Here is an 18,646-nt window from a genome sequence, read left to right as displayed (position 1 = left end):
AGTGATTGTTGCCGCTCTTCAAAGAGCCTGAAACCAGACACTTGACCATTAAGCTGCCTGGGCCTGCCCTTTCCCTATTTATTTTATTACATTTAAGTAATTTTATAAACACTCTAGGTGAAATGCTGGCAATAAGAGAGATACGAGGGACAGTCTCTGCCCTCAAGGAATTCTAAGGATGAAAACAGAAAAGGAAGCATAATTAAAACAGAGATGACTGGGGTGCCCTGGTGACTCAGTTGGTTAAGCCCCCAGCTCTTGATCTCAGCTCCGGTCTCAATCTCAGGATCGTGAGTTCAAGCCATGAGTTGGAGGTTACTTAAAAACAAAAACCAGAGATGACAGTGTACAATACTGGTCTGTGAGAAGGATCTCTAAACAGACTAAAATGTAGAAGGACTACTAACATAATTTAGATTTAAAACCAGCCTAGAAAGATGATGAGGAATAGGCTTTGTAGAGACTTGTAAGAAAAAGTCTATACAAAACCACCAAAGTACAGAATAACCTGATGCTTTTCAGAAACTGCAGATAATTTAGTTTAGCCATGGTGTGGTATGGATGGAACTATTTTATTCAGGGAAATGAAATTTGTTTGTTTTTAACAGTTTATGGCATGTTTTCATTTGCATTTTAGAAAGGTCACTCACTGGTTGTTTAGAAAGATCACTCCACTGAAAGGTGGATTGGAAAGGATGTCCCGGGGGTCCAGAGATCACCATGATCAGAGTCATCAGAATAACAGATATAGTTGAAGCTTTGAGTGGATGGGAGCACCGGGGAGAACGTATGGAGTTGTGAAGGGAACCAGGACAGAGAGCCCTGAGGATACAGTAATTGAAGGGTGAGCAGAACAACACCTAAAGGTTCTGAGAAGAATTAGGAAAAGAAAAGGGAAACTAGGAGAGAATGAAGGCCCACGCAGTGGAGGAAGAGGAAGTTTCAAACAAGAGTTTGGGTTCAACAAAGTTTTGAAGAGAAATCATTGGCATTAATGAAGGCTGAAGAATCCTGAGAGTAACATTTGGGAGTAGTGAGGGTAGAAGCCAAATCTCAGAGGGTTTGGAAGGAGAGATAAAGCGAGGGAAGGGGAGATAGAGGGAAATGTGCTGTGCTGTAGCCTCTGGTTGGGTCCATTGGCCTCTCAAAGGAAGTGAGTTTAAAAAAACCATAAATGGTGTTACCTCTGCTATTAGGGAGACTCAGACACAAAGGAGCTGCCCTCAGGGTGGCAGATGAAAGGAGATAAAGGGGATCAAAAACAGCAGATTGGCCGGAGTCCTTTGGAACCCACTCCCTTCTTAGACTTCATCATCTGGCGGGGGTTTCTAGACACAGGCGATGCTGTAGCAGGCATTTTGAGGGCAAGAACAGTCCTGGTCAGAGATGGAAGAGGTATGAAAAGTGTTGTTTTATTGGGTAAGACTTTTCATATAGAGATGCTATTCTGTTCCATAAGTCTTCAGTGACCTCCCACAGGGCTCTTCTCTCTTTTCTATATGTTTTTTTAAAATTAAAGAATGAGGGAAGCCTGGGTTGCTCAGCCGTTGAGCATCTGCCTTTGGCTCAGGGTGTGATCCCAGAGTCCTGGGATCGAGTCCCACATCAGGCTCCCTGCATGGGGCCTGTTTCTCGCTCTGCCTGTGTCTCTGCCTCTCTCTCTCTCTCTAGAATAAATAAATAAAATCTTTTTTAAGAAATTAAAATTAAAAAATAAAAGAATGAGTGATAATTCAATGAATTCATGAATGACAAAAGAAGCTGAGATCTCTTTGAGATCCTGAGCAGCAGAGTCAAGATTCAAAAAGATCTTACCAAATCTGGAAAAAAACAAAAGCAGGGACCCCTGTGAAGTTTGATAGATAAGCTGTACTTGAATTGATCTGGAATATTTAATTGATTGCACACTCAGAATGAGGCAGCAGTTTGGAAGGGCTTCCAAATAGCTAAAATGATATATTCATTGATAGACTCCAGAAGGGAGAAGCTGATAGTCCTTGACCATTCAGTTAGTGCTCACCTGCAAGTTCTGGGCTCTCCATTTGAAGAAGGAACTGAGAGACTGGAGCTGTGTCACCTACAAAACAGTAGACTTGGGTGACTGTGGTCTCTGACTCCAATTTTCTCAAGTGCTGTCACATAGAAAAGTGAGAAATCTTAGTCTCTGTATTCCCTGGGGACAAAACTGAGACCCACTCCCCAGATAAGGCCCCTCCTTCCTCTCGTTCCTCTGCCTCAAACCCTATCCTGGGGACTGAGGGAGGATTTTTTATTTTTTTATTTTTAAAGATTCTGTTTATTTATTCATGAGACACACACAGAGAGAGAGGCACAGACACAGGCAGAGGGAGAAGCAGGCTCCATGCAGGGAGCCTGATGCGGGACTCAATCCTGGGTCTCCAGGATCACAGCCCGGGGCTGAAGGCGGTGTTAAACCACTGAGCCACCTGGGCTGCCCTGGGGAGGATTTTCTAAAGAGTAGAAATAAACAGTCCAATTCAAAGATACTTTATATCAGGGGTATAATAAAGCTACGGCTGGGAAGGCCTAATCTGATAGCCAGGATCAGTTTAGCCTTGAAATTTGATATTTAAAAAAATGGAAAGGAAGGGAAGGAGGCATTCCCAGCAGGAAAAGCTGTGTGCTTAAAGATGGGAATGGGGTGGGAAGAATGGTGTCAATGAGAATGGCAGGTGTGGAAGTTTGAGGGAAGAGCAGCCTAACTGATGGCAGGTGTGGATACCCATTTGCGAAGATTAGACTTTATCCTGTGGGCAGTAGGGCCACAGGGGATAAAACTGGTATTTTAGGAAGCAATCTGATTTATGTAAGAAAATTTGGATGCAGTGAGATGAGGCTGAACCAAGGGTGACAGTGAGGATTCATTCATTTAACAAGTATTTATTCAGTACCTACTATGTACTGGCCTCTATTCTAGGCACTGGGGATATATCAGTGAACAATTCAAAAACTCTGTTTTTTGGAGCCCTTGTGAGGAATAATAGATAATAAACAAGATCATTTCTAACAGTGATAAAATGCTAAAAAGAAAATAAAACAGGATAGTGAGACAAAGTGTGACTTGTGAGACGACTCGGTTGGGCACCACTGAGGAGGTGATGTTTGAGCTGATGCCTGAATAATGAGATGATTTCTGGCAGAATGGCAGGTGCAAAAGACCCTTGAATGTTAATGAACTTGGCTTGTTCAAGAACAGAAGGAAGTGTGGCTGAAGGAGCTAGTAATAAGCAAGGGAGAATGACAAAGGTTGCTCCCATGCACAGATTGGGGATGACAGGAGGATATAGTTTGAACATGCGCCCTGGGAAGACTGTGAAGCCCCTCCCTAACGGGGTTGTGATCACCATCCCCTTAAGACTCACTGGAAAAAAAAAAAAAACTCACTGGAGTAAATAAATGGGAAAAGATGAGGGATACCATTTCCTATGTAGTGCAAAGTGATAGAACATTAGGCCCTAAGTCAGACTCTGACTCAGAAGCCTAGCTCTGCCACCATCTACCTGTGTGCCCTTGGGCAAACGACATTATCTCTCTAAATTTCCAATACCTTATCTGTCAGGTAAGGATATTAATTCCTGTCTCACTGATGTGTTGAGCCAGAGTTGTGGTAGCGAGCCACGCCCAGAGATTCTGGCTCCGTAGATGCTTATAGCGCCACCTTGTGTCATTCAGATGTTTTCAGTGTGCGCAGTGTTTTGTTAGAAACCCAACTCCTACCTGCAGGCAACCCAGCTGCGCAGTATCTTGGAGTTTTGTGTTTAGTTCTAAGCCCCATGTCTTGAGAGACGCTGACCTGAAGACTGGCCGAAATAACAGGAGAGGACCAATCCTGAGGACCACAGCTCTGTGTAGAGGGAACAAATGTCAGCCCTAAGGCTCCAATGCCAGGATCATGAAAGAATGGGAACGGGATGGATAGGGGTGATGGGATGCTGATTCCAGATGCAAATAAAGATTACAGTTAGATTTGATTAAGAATGAAATGAATTGGCTTTAGTGGAGACAGGCGATGATGAGCAAAAGCTTAAAGTAAACGGTATCTTACTCTGAAAACCTGTGGCTCTAACTCCAACTCTTTAGACCTTAGAAACAAAGGATATGGTAGTTCTGTCATTGACCGAAATGGAAGTTATCACAGGAAAGGTGATAAATGAACTGCTTTAAAATAAATAACAAGGGCAGCCCCCGTGGCATAGCAGTTTAGCGCCTCCTGCAGCCCGGGGTGTGATCCTGGAGACCCGGGATCGAGTCCCATGCCAGGCTCCTTGCTTCTCCCTCTGCCTGTGACTCTGCCTTTCTCTCTCTCTATGAATAAATAAATAAAATATTTTAAAAATAATAAATAGCAAATTGGCAGGGAGGGGCAGAGGGAGAGCAAGAATCTTTTTTTTTTTCTTTATTAGATTTTATTTATTTGAGAGAAAGAGAGAGCACATGCAGGGGGAGAAGGAGAGAGAGAATCTCCAGCAGACTCCCTGCTGAGCACAGAGCCTAACATGGGGCTCGATTTCTCTACCCATGAGATCATGAACTGAGCCAAAATCAAAAATCAGATGCTTAACATACTGAGCCACCCAGGCACCCTTAAAATAGCAAAATTTAAGTGAAAGCCTAATCCTCAAGCAGAATGATCCATAGATCAGGTGGAAGGTTGGGGCTAACACTGCAGGTTCAGGAGTCATCCATATGAATGTCTGAACTTGAATGCAGGGGAGAAAGTATAAAGGGCGAAGGGAGCCTTAAGACAGACCCACCCTTGAAGTCAAGAAAATGAAGAAGGGGTGAATAGTTAAGAGTACAAGAGAGCTCAGCATCATGAAAACAATAGAAAAAGTTTTAGATGGGAGGAGCACTGTCATATTCCCAAACTTGGATCTCCCTTAACCCAATCTATTCCTACAACCCAGGTCCTGCCCATCTCTTCCCCTCTCCCCAGTGAGCATCGTCTGCCTGCTGCTTTGCTTCCTCTCGTGGGGGTCTCAGGGTCTGTCTGTCTGATTTCTCCTCCATCACTGTTGCCACAGGGGGTGGTGCGGAGAGCCGACCAGTCCTTCGCTACAGCAAGGAACAGAGGCCAACCACGCTGCCCATCCAGCCCTTTGTGTTCCAGCACCACTTCCCCAAGCAGTTGGCCAAGGCCCGGGCCCTCCACAGCCTTTCCCAGCTCTACAGCCTCTCTGGTTGCAGCCGTGCACAGCAGCCTGCCTCACTGGCTGCCTCCACTACTCAAGCCCCAACCCTAGCTTCCTCTGGGGAATCACAGGCACCCACCAACAGAGGTGCCAGGAAAGCTGGGCCTGAGCCAGAAACCTCACGGCCGTCACCCCTGGGTAGCTACTCCCCCATCCGCAGTGCTGGCCCCTTTGGGCCCAGCACCGACTCTTCTGCTTCCACCTCGTGCTCCCCTCCTCCAGAGCAGGCCACAGCCACAGAAAGCCCACCCCCATGGAGCCACTCCTGTCCTCCTGTTGCCCGGCCTGCCACCTCCCAGCAGCCACAGAAGGAGGATCAGAAGATACTGACCTTGGCTGAGTACCGTCTCCATGGAACAGGAAGCTTGCCTCCTCTGGGCTCCTGGAGATCGAGCCTCAGTCGAGCAGAAAGTCTAGCCCGGGGAGGTGGTGAAGGCAGCATGGCCTCCAGGCCCAATAACGGTATGAGCTTTACCCTCCACCATAGGCATTTCCAGCCTCCACCCCCTTGATTGGTGTCTTATACTCCAGCCTGGGGTCAAGGGTTAACATGTTTGCATATCCTTCCCCAGCATCTATGGATAATATCCACATACTCCCAGCCCTCGTATATTACATGGGCCCACGGGGTGGATACGAAATGCTGTCTCCTGCTAATTCTTGCCCTTCTCTTCTGCTAATCTCTTGCTTTCAGCCAACCACTTATCCCCTCAAGCACTCAAGTGGCGAGAATACAGGAGAAAGAACCCGTTAGGGCCACCTGGATTGTCAGGGAGCCTAGACCGACGGCCACAGGAAGCTCGGCTGGCCCGAAGGAACCCCATCTTTGAGTTCCCTGGCTCCTTCAGTGCTGCTGGCCATCTGAACTATCGGCTGAATGGTGTGTGGGCCCGGTCCCCAGTGTACCCAGGGCAGGCTCTACTACAGCTGGGCAGGGCTAGAGAAGGGGTCAGTCCCAAAGGAACATGTCTCAGAGGGTATGAGGCACAGAACTGAACTTCAACTCTTAGAAGGAGAGTTGCTTGAGATTGATTTTTCTCTTCTTTCCAGGTCAAATAGTGAAGCCATTACCACTGACTTGCCCTGACTTCCAAGACCCCTTCTCCTTGACTGAGAAGCCTCCAGCTGAGTTTTGTCTGTCCCCAGATGGCAACTCAGAGGCCATTTCCATTGACCTGCTTCAGAAAAAAGGTGAATGTTAAGCCCAGCTCAGGCCAGGAATTCTGTTGTCAGTACCTATTTATGCTTATTGCCCTGCTATCTAGCCCTCCAGAATATTTCCCTATCTTAGAACCCCAAGTGCTAGGAAGGAATTAACACAGGAATTGGGGCAAGAGATAGAAGTCCGTGCATTATGTATGACAAGCGTGCATGAGTGCGTGAGGATCATTTATCAAATCCTTAAGAATCAGGCATCAGTCTCTTACCTCAGGGAGCTAAGTTGAGTGAGGAGACTGCCATGTCACAAATAAATGGCTGTGTGCTCTAATGCTCCAAGTACTAGAGGCCTAACAGCTTGGGCAAGCATGATGGTAACATCTACTAAGATATTGAGCAAGTAAGGGACCACTGGACTGGGAAAGAGCTGTTTCAGTGAGATGATGGGGAAAGAATTGAGCAGAATGTAGTTATGTCTTTCAGGTGGACAAGGAAGTTGAATTGATGACCAATGGCCTCTGTTCTCTGGGGGAAATAGAACCCAGGGCTTGAGACAAGGGGTGAAGATTTGGCAATGTGAGAGTATAGCAGAGGGTACCGCAAGTCACATATCCGAGAAATGCACTTGTCCATCACTGCTCTGAGTGGCCCTGGACTTTCTCTGGCAGCCACTAGCCTGGTTTCTCAGAGCAGAGAAGATGGGTAGTTAGCTTGATCCAGGACTAGAGTGAGAGGGTCTTGAAGAAGCAGTCACTGAGATGGGTCCACTGGTGGGGAAAACATTACAAGGCTTGAGAACTGGGCAAAACCAGGAAGGGGCCAGGGTCTAGTCCTCGGTAAGATGGGGACCCATGTACAGGGACAGAGAGAGATAGTGAACGTTCCACCCCCTCCACTTCCACCAACGGCTCAGTTTCAGTTGAGTTGCCCAGGGACTCACTTAGGAACGAATCATGGAATCCTTACTTGCAGGGCTAGTGAAGGCGGTTAACACTGCTGTGGACCTCATCGTGGCCCATTTTGGCACAAGCCGGGATCCTGGAGTGAAGGTAGGCAAGAACCTGTGGAGAGCTGAGGTCTACCTTGCTGATCCTCACCCATTCTGTGCTACCACCTTCTGCTCTCTTGCACCTAGAACCCAGAATTGGGTACATCGGGAAGGGAATCACAAGAAAAGCATGCTGAGGTCTAAGAAAGTCAGGTCCAAGGCCAGGCCTCGGATGATTCCCTGTTCTTCTCTACTGCCTCCACAGGCAAAGCTGGGGAACAGTTCTGTGAGCCCCAACGTGGGCCACCTGGTTCTGAAGTACCTGTGCCCCGCAGTCCAGGCTGTGCTGGAGGATGGGCTCAAGGCCTTTGTGCTAGATGTCATCATTGGGCAACGTAAGAACATGCCGTGGAGTGTGGTTGAGGCTTCCACACAGCTAGGTAAATGCTGGGGGGCAAGAGGAGGACCCTAGGCTGAGATTTGGATCCAGGAGACGGGGCATGTGACTGTGTACTCTGGCTTCCTCAGGCCCGTCCACCAAGGTCCTGCATGGCCTCTACAACAAGGTCAGCCAATTCCCAGAGCTCACCAGTCACACCATGCGTTTCAACGCCTTCATTCTCGGCCTACTCAAGTGAGTGTGTGGGACAGCAAGAGTGGCAAAGCAGACCTGCAGGATCTGCGGCCAGGGCCCAGGCTCACTTTCTCCCCATCCAGCTACAGCCTCTCTCATCCCTGGTTTCCCACTACACCCACAACCCTCTGGCACTGATCAACAACATGGTCTTTTGCTTTTATAAATCTGTATTCTGGTTTATTTGGAAATTAATCTGGTTCTCTGGATATTGTAAACCTTGAACCAGTCAATTCCAGCATGACTTCCAAATCTTGCCCACCATAAGTCTATCTTGAAATCCATATCATAGTATCCTTTGTTCTCAAGTCTGGGCCTGGGTCGTTCCCTTCGGAACTCTCTACACTCTCACTCAGTAGCTGCCCTGACTTCTTGGGTCCTATGCAAACCAGCTCCATTCTAGAGGGAAGTCATTGGCTTGTGAAACACATGTTCACCACCCCTCCCCACAACATCCCCACTGACTTTCTTTTTTAAAAAAAAAATTATTTATCTATTCATGAGAGACACACTGGGGTGGGGAGGGCCGGGAAGCAGACTCCATGCAGGAAGGCCGACGTGGGGCTCAATCCTGGGTCTCCAGGATCCGGCCCTGGGCTGAAGGCAGCGCTACACTGAGCCACCTGGGCCACCCCCCACTGACTTTCCAGAACTATTTTACATGAAATGAACCAGTAGGGGCACCTGGGTGGCTCAGTCAGTTAAGCATCTGCCTTTGGCTCAGGTCATGATCTCAGGGTACCCCCCTCAGGCTCTCTGTTCAGCGGGAAGCCTGCTTCTCCCTCTGCATCTCCACTTGCTTGTGCTCTCTCTCTTCCTCTCTCAAATAAATACATCAAATCTTTTTAAAATTACAAACATTTTTTTAAATTTTATTTATTTATTCATGATAGTCACACAGAGAGAGAGAGAGAGAGGCAGAGGGAGAAGCAGGCTCCATATAGGGAGCCCGATGCGGGACTCGATCCCAGGTCTCCAGGATCGCGCCCTGGGCCAAAGGCAGGCGCTAGACCGCTGCACCACCCAGGGATCCCAAAATATAAACATTTTTAATGAAGACAGTGTTTTGTGTCAGATAAGTAGATAAATGTTTTTTTTTGTTGTTGTTGTTGTTTTTAAAGAGCATCTGGGTGGCTCAGTGGTTGAGCATCTGCCTTTGGCTCAGGGCATGATCCTGGGGTCCTGGGATCGAGTCCCATGTCGGGCTCCCTGCAGGGAGCCTGTTTCTCCCTCTGCCTCTGTCTCTACCCCTCTCTCTCTCTCTCTCATGAATAAATAAAATCTTTTTTTTTGTTTTGTTTTTTTGTATTTTTTTTATTGGAGTTCGATTTGCCAACATATAGTGTAACACCCAGTGCTCATCCCACCAAGTCCCCCACTCAGTGCCCGTCACCCAGTCACCCCATCCCCCCGCCCACCTCCCTTTCCACTACCCCTTCTTCGTTTCCCAGAGTTAGGAGTCTCTCATGTTTAGCCACCCTCTCTGATTTTTCTCACTCATTTTCTTAAAAAAAATAACTAAAAAAAAAAAAAAAAAGAACCAGGTAGCATCCCTGCCATTGAAAGAAAATGTTCACCTATGTCTCAGCCCTGTGTCTGAGCCGCTTTCTCCTTTGTACCTTATCATCTGGCTGTTTCCACACAAGATTCAGCTCTCTCTACCTGTTTCCTACAGCATCCGGTCCCTGGAGTTCTGGTTTAATCACCTCTATAACCACGAAGGTAAGGCCCGGAACACTGCTCTGTCTTGCAAATTCAATATAGGCCAGACTTCAGGGGCTTAGAAGAGGGAGGCACAGCTCTGTAGAGATGGTAGAGCTGGGGAGGGCAACCACCCAAGCTTTTGTCTTCAGAGTATGGGCTTCCACCCCAGTCTTCCCCCAGCTTCTACTTATGTTAGAGTTTTGGAGTCAGCAGGCTACTCAGGCAATCTGGAAGCCAGGGTGGCCAGAACCACCCCCCACACCTCTCCCCTGAACTTAGGGCCACCACTTAGGGTTGCAGAGGTCACGAGGCAGCCTCCGTTGCAGTGGAGCACACCTGAGTGTCCAGCAGCTCTGCCAGGGTGGCCTCTGGGGGGCCCGTTCCAGGCCAGGGTCTGCTTCTCTGTGGGGCTCAGGCCCTCTCTCCTGCTCCCCTAGATATCATCCAGACCCACTACCAACCGTGGGGCTTCCTGAGTGCAGCGCACACCGTGTGCCCCGGCCTCTTCGAGGAGCTGCTGCTGCTGCTACAGCCCCTGGCCCTGCTGCCCTTCAGCCTCGACTTGCTGTTCCAGCACCGGCTCCTGCAAAGTGGGCAGCAGCAGCGGCAGCACAAGGAGCTGCTGCGGGTGTCCCAGGACCTGCTGCTGTCTGCACACTCGACACTGCAGCTGGCCCGGGCCAGGGGCCAGGAGGGGCCCGGAGACGTGGACAGGGTGGTCCACGGGGAGCGGGTGAAGGGGGTGGGCGCCCCTGAAGGTGGAGAGGACGAGGAGGAAGACGAGACAGAAGAGGTGGCAGAGGCTGCAGGGGGCTCAGGGCGCGGCAGGTGGGCCCGAGGCGGGCAGGCCGGCTGGTGGTACCAGCTCATGCAGAGCTCCCAGGTCTACATCGACGGCTCCACTGAGGGCTCTAGATTCCCCCGTGGGGGCACCAGTAGCAGCATTGAGAAAAAGAAAGGGGCCGGAGGCGGGGGACCACCCCCGCGAGAGGGAGTCGTCGAGGGGGCAGAGGCCTGCCCTGCCCCGGAGGAGACCCTCAGCCGGGACAGGGGCTGGCCCTTCTGGATGGGAAGCCCCCCTGATTCTGTGCTGGCTGAGCTGAGGCGCAGCCGGGAGAGGGAGGGGTCCACTGCCCCCCCAGCAGAAAATGAGGAAGGAGCCTCAGAGCCTTCCCCTGGGGGCATCAAGTGGGGACACCTCTTTGGCTCCCGAAAGGCTCAGCGGGAGACCCGGCCCACAAACAGGTGAGAGGCAGCCCGTGGTGTAGATGGAGGGATTTGGGGAGCCTATCTGATTAAGCCAGGGCACGGATAGATAGAGCCCTGGCTGCTCTCCTCTAGGCTCCCCTCCGACTGGCTGAGCCTGGACAAGTCCATGTTCCAACTAGTGGCACAGACAGTGGGTGCCCGCCGAGAGCCGGAGCCCAAGGAGAGCCTGCAGGACCCACACTCTCCAGTCTTGCCGTCCAAGCCTCCGTGGTAAGCCCAGGAAGACAGGACTGGGGGGCTGGGTTTGGCTTTGGGTGGGGTTTCTCTGACCTCCATTTGTTGTTTCCCCAGTGAGGTGAAGGCCCTGTGCCATCATCTTGCCACAGGCCCTGGACAGCTGAGCTTCCACAAGGGAGATATCCTACGAGTGCTGGGGCCAGCTGGAGGAGACTGGCTGCGCTGCAGCCGTGGCCCTGACACCGGCCTGGTGCCTCTGGCCTATGTGACCTTGACCCCAACTCCAAGTCCAACCCCTGGAAGCAGCCAAAACTGAGGCCCTGTGCATGCTGGTGGCCTCAGGGACCCTCATAACCCCTGACTTGGAGCCTGAGAGCCCTTCCCAAGCCCTCTGGCTTGGCCACAGAGAGTAGACTGAGAGCTGGGGGCCATACATCCCTGTGCTCAGTGTTAATTACTCCCCATTAACTGTCCCAGTGACCTCATCCAGACCTCCACCCAGGAAAGGAGGGAAGGGATGCAGCACTGGGCTGCCAGGATTTCCCTGGCCCATCTGGGCCAGCCCCTCCATAGATATGGATAAGCACTTCCCTATGGAGGGAGGTGACCAGAGACCCATTTGCAGGGTTCCCTAGGCCAGGTGATGAGGAGGAAAGGTGACAGTATTGGGGCCAGCTCCCTAAGCCCCCAAATGTAAATAGGCTGTGGCCAGTGCCTGGTGGTCAGAAGAGGGAGGAGGAGCCCAGGCTTCTGTTTATGTATTTATTTATTTATTTATTACACCTATTAATAAAAAAGGTGCTCGGCCTCCAAACCATTTCTCTTTGTGCCTCCCCCTCCACCCTCGGGCCCAGCTCTCTTCTTTACAAAAGGATGTCTGGGATAGGAAGAAAGAGAAGAGAGACTTTGGAGTCCAGGTACCTACACCAGGAGCTGCTTCTGGAGGGTGGTGAGACCTAGTGCATCATGGGTGAGATGCCCATATGTGCGCCCGAACTGGAACTTATATCCTGTATGAACAAGAGTCTGTCACTTGTAGCCAGTGGTGTGGAGAACCATTTTTTTTTTCTCAGCTAGTGCCTAAGCCCTCTGAAATCTGGTCCCAACTTTGCAGTGTGAGCTCTTTCTCTGCCCAGTGAGAAAGCTGAACTACATGATCCAAGCCACCGCCCCCCCCCCCAATACCTATTAGTTCCAGCCCCTAAAACCACTTCCACCCATTCCACACACAAAAATATTCCAGTCCCCTCTGGGGCTATCCATACCTGGCACATAGCCCCCATAATTAGGTAAAAGGCCCAGGTCCTGAGGGTAGGTCCTAGAAAGTGGAGGGAGATGTCTGGGATCCTTCTGGGGTCTGTCCCCTGAGTACATCTGTCCAAATTCCTGCAATGCCCGGTTGGTGAGCACAGGAAAGCTGGAGCCGAAGAGGAAGCGGGCACGGGGCACATAACCAGTGAAGCCTGGGGGGATGGGAACACTGAGTCAGGACCTCCTGGGGGCCTCCCCCTGCCTTTGATCATCACCTATTTCTCACCTGGCATGAAGAACTTGCGAGGATCTTTGTCATCCATGGAATAGGGGGAAGCCTTGTGAGAAGTCGGCAGAGAAAAAATAAGGCTATCAGATCCAGCCCCTGCTCTAACAGAAGCTCCCTGGATGGTAGAGCTGGCAGTCAAGCCCACATCCCCTTTACCCCCAGCCATGCCCCATGGCCACCCTAGGCCTGGCCACACAGAGGTTGGCTCCCCACTTCACCCCCACCCCTGCACTCCCTCCAGCCTTCTTGGTCTCACTTGTTCTGTCTCTTGCCCCAGCTCTGGCTCCTTCTCTGCCTCTTGCTCTGGCTCCAGCTTTGGCTCTTGGTCTTTCTCCACATCTTTTGTACCGTTGGCCTCCCTTGGCGGCTCTGCACTCCCTTGTCCCCCAGACCACCGTGTGAAATCATTTAGAGCCTCAGCCCAGACCTGGCTGCAGTTCTTGGCAAAGATGAACTGTGCCTGGGGTACAAAACCTAGGTGGGAGGGGGCCAGGAAGATTCCGATCAGTGTTTGGGGTGCACATTCTGGGCTGGGAACACCTGTTCAGACTGTCCGTACATACCTGTGTATCCAGGGATCATGCCGGAGCTGAGCCTTTCATGCCGGCGCCTGACAGGCAGCCTTCCCCTGGGAACCTCAGGAGACGCTGGTGGCCGGATGGGAGGCAGAAGTGTGCGATGGGCAGGGGGCCAGGCTAGGCCAGGAAATCCTCGAAGTAGCTGACCGGTCATTTGCCCATAGGTCTGGCCCATGCTGAACCGAAGTAGGGGGCAGTGTCCAGTGTACCTGTGGCACAGGACTCACCCACTCACCTCTAGACTCCCCCTACTCCATCACCCCCAGAGATAGGAACAGAAACCTCTGAAGGCCTGATTTTTTTCAAGATTCAGCTGTGCATATATGTGGAGCAGCCATTTCCCAGTTCTCTAGGTTTTCAACCCTTCCCCTCTGCTGTCACCCTGTTACCATGGAGAAGACAACACAGAGCTTCATGGCAGGCCCAGCTACCACCATCCCCTTGCTCTTCCTTTTCCATCCAACACCATAAGTATCTCAGCCCAGGGTGCACCATACCAGTTTGTGTACTGGCCCCCAAGGTCTGGGTGGCACAACCCTCATGGCCTTATACCCCTATTCCCAGAAGCAAGCAGGGGTGTGCTCTGGGTAGAAGTCTTACCCTGGGATATAATGAGCATTCTGAGGGTTCAGCCCTGGTATGGAGGTGCTGGCCACAGCCATGGGAATCCAGGCAGTTCCTTTGTTACCCTTGGAGCGGGAGCTGTAGGCTGTGTGTACTGTGTCCAGGGCTGGGGGGCGGAGCCAGAGGCAGGAGGTGGTACCAAGGGAAGAGAGAGGGGAGGAGGCGCTAGTGAACTAACTGCCAGGTCCAATGCCAGCAGAACAGAAGTGGGGGGCGGGGGGCTCAATGGTTTATGAGCTCCAGAACTACTTGCAGTCGACCATGTGGGGGCAGGGACAAGACTGAGTGTGGCCTTCCTGTTCCAGGGAGCAAAGGAAGTCCTAAGGTGGGAGATGGGAGGACAACCTTTCCTTCTTAAACCCCCTCCCGAAGACACATGGGTGCTGCTCTTTGTGTTGGTTGAAAGTGACAAATTTCCTGGGAAAAGCGGGTCTCTGAGGGGAGCCAGAGGGAGGTGACTGGAAGAAAAAGGAACCTAGAGACTTTTAAGCAGTGACATTCAGTTTATTTCCAATCATTTAATTTGACAAGCATTATTTATTGAATATTCACCATCATCTGGATTATCATCCAACAAATAATGCCATGCTCTGCGAGGCAGAAAAGCTAAGCTCCACATGACTTCAGCCAAGTCATGTAGTATCTCTGAACTTTTTATGAAGTGCAGATACTAGGATTTATCTCACTACTGTTCTGAGGCTCAAATTAGCATATACAAATGTGTTTTTATAACAGTCAAGACCATGAAGTGAGAAAGGGGAGGTTGGAGGGGAAAGAGCACAGGAGGTCACTCCGTCATGGGCTCCTACTAGCTTGTGGCCTTGAGCCAACCTTACCTTCTCTGAGCAGGCAACTTAACTTCCGCTGAATGTCCGGAATGCCTGCGTGACTCACCTGTTGAGCGTCTGCCTTCGGCTCAGAGCGTGATCCCAAATCCAGGATCCAGTCCCACATCAGGTTCCTTACAGGAAGCCAGCTTCTCCCTCTGCCTGTGTCTCTGCCTCTCTAAGTGTCTCTCCTGAATAAAATCTTAAACAAACAACAACAACAACAAAAAGCCTTCTGAATGTGACTTCCCTAAACTTGAACATAAGATTAAAATAACCTAACCTACCAGGGTGCTGTTAAGGATAAAGTCAGTATGGGAAAGAATTTACTCAGGACCTGGCACTCAGCTACTAAAGTTTTCTTCCCTATTGTCTAATATTTTCTCTAAGCTTCTAACACATATGGGAGATCTGTGAATGGTTAGTAAATTCAGCGGATATGGATTTTCTTACTGTGAGAGTTCAAGGAAAGGAAGACGGTCTGGGTTTTAAGACTAGGGGACAAATTAGAATTTGTTAAGAAAATAATTCAGGGGGTGCCTGCCTGACTCACTTGGTAGCCCATGCAACTCTTGAGTTCAAGCCCCAAAGCCCCACACTGGCTACAAGAGCTTAATTAAAAAAAAAAAAAGGAAAAGAAAAAACAATTCTAGTTGTTTTTCTAAGGGCAGAGAAGTACGGACCAGAAAGAAGAGCTCTCAGAGAAGGAGGAGCATGACTGGAACTCAACTCTGAGGCTGAGTCAAGGCCAGCTCCTTTCCAGGAGGCAGAGCCTCTGCTCTTCTCCCCACTTGAGTGTGACATACCCAGGCTGACCAAGCATGTGTCACTGACCTGCAGATTGCACAGGAGCACTGGGCCCCAAGGAATACATTTCACGTTCCTCACTGTTCTGCCAAGGGTGGCCTTGGCATGTGTTATTTAGAGTGACGGTTGTAGACTTGGCTCACTCTTAGGGATAAATGCTAGATGGAGATGGGAACTGCAGGGAGAGCACAGAAAAGCAGCAGTGTGTCAAGGTTAACAAGCTAGACTTTTGGATTCTGTAACAGACACTGCTGGTTACACACAGCATGCCTATTTCCTACCCCCATCTCCCTTCTTCCTACAGAACCTTAATGTTGTTCTATGGAGCAGCCAGGAATTTGAGGGAAGCTTGGAGCCAGCCCTGGGAATGAGTATTGATTAGTCTGAGCCCACCCTAGTGGTCCTGTTCCCCTGGCCAGTGATTAATGAGGCATGGGCTTATGGCATTCCAGACAATAAAGGGAGGTCTGCCAGGATAAGACAGGGTCCTAAGAAAAGTAAGCAAGTTAAAATGCTCTTTAAAATGATGCATGAGGGGATCTCTGGGTAGCTGAGCGGTTTGGCGCCTGCCTTTGGCCCAGCTTGGTCAAGCATGTGACTTGATTTTGGCTCAGATCATGATCTCAGGGCAGCCCGGGTGGCTCAGCAGTTTGGCGCTGCCTTCAGCCCAGGGCCTAATCCTGGAGACCCAGGATCGAGTCCCACATCGGCTTCCCTGCGTGGAGCATGCTTCTCCCTCTGCCTGTGTCTCTGCCTCTCTGTGTGTGCGTCTCTCATGAAAAAATAAATGAAATCTTTAAAAAAAAAAAAAAAAAAGATCATGATCTCAAGGTCGTGAGATCAAGCCCAGCATCAGGCTCCATGCTCAGCTCAGAGTTTGCCTAAGACTATCTCTCCCTCTCCCCGACAAATAAATAAATAAATCTTTTTTTTTTTTAAAACCATGACAAGGGATCCCTGGGTGGCTCCACAGTTTAGTGCCTGCCTTTGGCCCAGGGCATGATCCTGGAGTCCCGGGATCGAGTCCCACATCAGGCTCCCTGCATGAAGCCTGCTTCTCCCTCTGCCTGTGTGTGTGTGTGTGTGTGTGTGTGTGTGTGTGTGTCTCATGAATAAAATTCAAAATAAATAAATAAATAAATTCTTAAAAAAAAAAAAAAGCATGACAAATTAGAAAGATGGACATGAAGGAATGATGTCCTTTCCTGCCTCTAGAATTTCTATGGATGTGATAACAGAACTTTGAACGTGATAACAGAACAGATCACGAAACCTTGTAGAAAGCTAGGCTAACCTGGGAACAAAGCCTGAATACAGCAAGAATGGATGATAGAGTAGAAAGGCCTAGGTCCTTGATGAGCCACTGAATTAACCAACCTTTTTATATGAAATAATTTTATTATTGTTAAGGCCAATTAAGTTTTATTTTACTTGGAGCCCAACACATCATAATATAAAAATAAAAACAAATGGGATCCCTGGGTGGCCCAGGGCATGATCCTGGAGTCCCAGGATCGAGTCCCACATCGGGCTCCCTGCATGGAGCCTGCTTCTCTCTATCTCTCACTCTCTCTTTCTCTGTCTCTCATGAATAAATGGAATCTTTAAAAAATATTAAAATAAAAATAAACAACAAAAACAAAATCCTAGCTTCATGAGAGATAAGGACCTAGACCATATTCATCTCATGGAGCCTCATTCTCTTATCCATAAAATGGGGACACTAATGTTACTGCTTCATTGAGTAGGACAAGATAGCAGAAGATAGTAGCACGAGATGATACATAAAGAGCAACTGGCCCAGTGTCTAGCTGATGTTAAGTGCTAACTAAATAGCAATTCCTAGTGTTTGGTTGGGATTTGGTGGGAATGGGAGGAAGGGGAAGGGCTGAGGACAGTAACAGAATTTGGGGGTTCAGGGGAAAGCATGTGAAGCTGAGAAATTGAAAGGTCAGTGTGAAAGTGGGGTATAGACTAGAATGTAGAGACTAGAACAAATTCTGTAGAACTGACCATGGTAATTAGAATCGGTGTGTGAATTAGTACAAGGTAGGAAACAGGCCACAATTAGATTTGTGTTGATGAAGAAACCGTCCACTCCTTTTATGAAATGGCCTGTAACTATTGTTTCCATCTGTGTAAACAATATTTCTAAGACCCTGAAGAGGGATCCCTGGGTGGCTCAGCGGTTTAGCACCTGCCTTCGGCTCAGGGCATGATCCTGGGGTCCTGGGATCGAGTCCCACGTCAGGCTCCCTGCATGGAGCCTGCTTCTCCCTCTGCCTCTCTGTCTCTCATGAATAAATAAATAAAATCTAAAAAAAAAAAAAAAAAAGACCCTGAAGATCCAAAAAGTGTTTTAACCTGGGTAAGAAGTGAAAGAACTAGCTGAGGGGTCCACAGGAATGCTCATTGCCTCTGTGCCTCCTATTCTAGGGGATAGTCACCATGGCAACCCAGCCCCAGCTTGCTCCTGGGGGGAGCCACACAGCCAATGCTGGTGGAGACAAGGTTTCACTGGGATTACACCAGTAACCCCACAAAATGGGGGTCTAGTTAGGAAAGCCACAACGGTGCCCTGACCATTCCACACAGCCTGTGAGATCTCCGAAACAGCAGTCTGTAACTTTCTGTGATTCTGCCTTTGATCCTGACCAGGAATTGCTATAAAATTCCATATATGTACAAATAACAAATTATACTGTATAACTGAAACTAATGTTACATTAGTTTCAACTATATCTCAATTTTTAAAAACCAATCAGAATATTTATCAAAAAAAATTTCAGATGGATCCCACATCAGTCTATAAAACAATACTGGGCAAGCATAAATACCCTCAATGAATGAAGATGAATAAAAAGAAAATCATGGAGTCATTGAAAAAAATTCCTCAGACAAAGAGACCACCAAAAGTGAAACAAGATGTGAAAAGAATAAACTCCAACACAACACCTTTTTAATTAAAATAATTGGACACAATGATTCAATAATTCCACTTCTGGGAATTTACCCAAAGACAATGAAAATATTAATTCAAAAGATATCTGCACCCCAATCTATGTTCATTGCAGCATTATTTACAGTAGCCAAGATATGGAAGCAACCTAAATGTCCACCGATAGAT

The 18,646-nt window shown here is 49.1% G+C and overlaps 2 protein-coding genes across 11 annotated transcripts in view; one reads left to right on the top strand and one right to left on the bottom strand.

Annotated features, from left to right (window-relative positions):
• The window catches only part of RUSC2 (RUN and SH3 domain containing 2), a 70,101-nt gene extending 58,144 nt beyond the window's left edge, over nt 1-11,957 (top strand). For 4 of the 6 annotated variants that reach the window (XM_026013307.2, XM_026013308.2, XM_026013306.2 and 1 more), the window contains 10 exons: nt 5,046-5,675; nt 5,908-6,093; nt 6,264-6,404; nt 7,344-7,420; nt 7,625-7,799; nt 7,888-7,993; nt 9,669-9,715; nt 10,135-10,942; nt 11,039-11,176; nt 11,258-11,957. In XM_026013307.2, coding sequence (XP_025869092.1) covers nt 5,046-5,675; nt 5,908-6,093; nt 6,264-6,404; nt 7,344-7,420; nt 7,625-7,799; nt 7,888-7,993; nt 9,669-9,715; nt 10,135-10,942; nt 11,039-11,176; nt 11,258-11,459 — 2,510 coding nt within the window. In that variant the 3' untranslated portion in view covers nt 11,460-11,957. The remainder of the gene's footprint in view (nt 1-5,045; nt 5,676-5,907; nt 6,094-6,263; nt 6,405-7,343; nt 7,421-7,624; nt 7,800-7,887; nt 7,994-9,668; nt 9,716-10,134; nt 10,943-11,038; nt 11,177-11,257) is intronic. The other 2 variants (XM_072727975.1, XM_072727973.1) reach the window with 1 other exon arrangement.
• CIMIP2B (ciliary microtubule inner protein 2B) lies at nt 11,892-14,895 on the bottom strand. 5 transcript variants are annotated; one of them, XM_072727987.1, is made up of 7 exons: nt 14,780-14,895; nt 13,862-13,991; nt 13,247-13,470; nt 12,940-13,157; nt 12,681-12,732; nt 12,409-12,606; nt 11,892-12,153 (listed from the first exon to the last, which is right to left on the bottom strand). In XM_072727987.1, exons 2-7 carry the CDS (start codon nt 13,921-13,923, stop codon nt 12,065-12,067), a joined length of 843 nt encoding a protein of 280 aa, XP_072584088.1. In that variant the 5' UTR covers nt 13,924-13,991; nt 14,780-14,895; the 3' UTR covers nt 11,892-12,064. The 5 variants fall into 5 exon arrangements, with proteins under 5 accessions (XP_072584088.1, XP_072584089.1, XP_025869096.1 ...); XM_072727988.1 differs by lacking the exon at nt 13,862-13,991 and having other exon boundaries at nt 14,780-14,869; XM_026013311.2 differs by lacking the exon at nt 14,780-14,895 and having other exon boundaries at nt 12,409-12,539; nt 12,682-12,732; nt 12,908-13,157; nt 13,862-14,038.
• Nucleotides 14,896-18,646: the final 3,751 nt, after the last annotated feature.

The sequence above is a fragment of the Vulpes vulpes genome, chromosome 12, assembly GCF_048418805.1.
Source record: "Vulpes vulpes isolate BD-2025 chromosome 12, VulVul3, whole genome shotgun sequence".
In the NCBI taxonomy this organism is placed as follows: Eukaryota; Metazoa; Chordata; class Mammalia; order Carnivora; family Canidae; genus Vulpes; species Vulpes vulpes.
The sequence above is the reverse complement of the archived record's forward strand: the minus strand, read 5'-3'. Positions and strand labels throughout refer to the sequence as shown.

Bases quoted from the DNA above. Each gene is read 5' to 3' on its own strand.
- CIMIP2B (XM_072727987.1), bottom strand. From the start codon at position 13,923: ATGGCTGTGGCCAGCACCTCCATACCAGGGCTGAACCCTCAGAATGCT. The intron at 13,471-13,861 runs GTAAGACTTCTA...CCTGTGCCACAG, and splicing joins AATGCTCATTATATCCCAGG to GTACACTGGACACTGCCCCC. The intron at 13,158-13,246 runs GTATGTACGGAC...CCTCCCACCTAG, and splicing joins CATGATCCCTGGATACACAG to GTTTTGTACCCCAGGCACAG.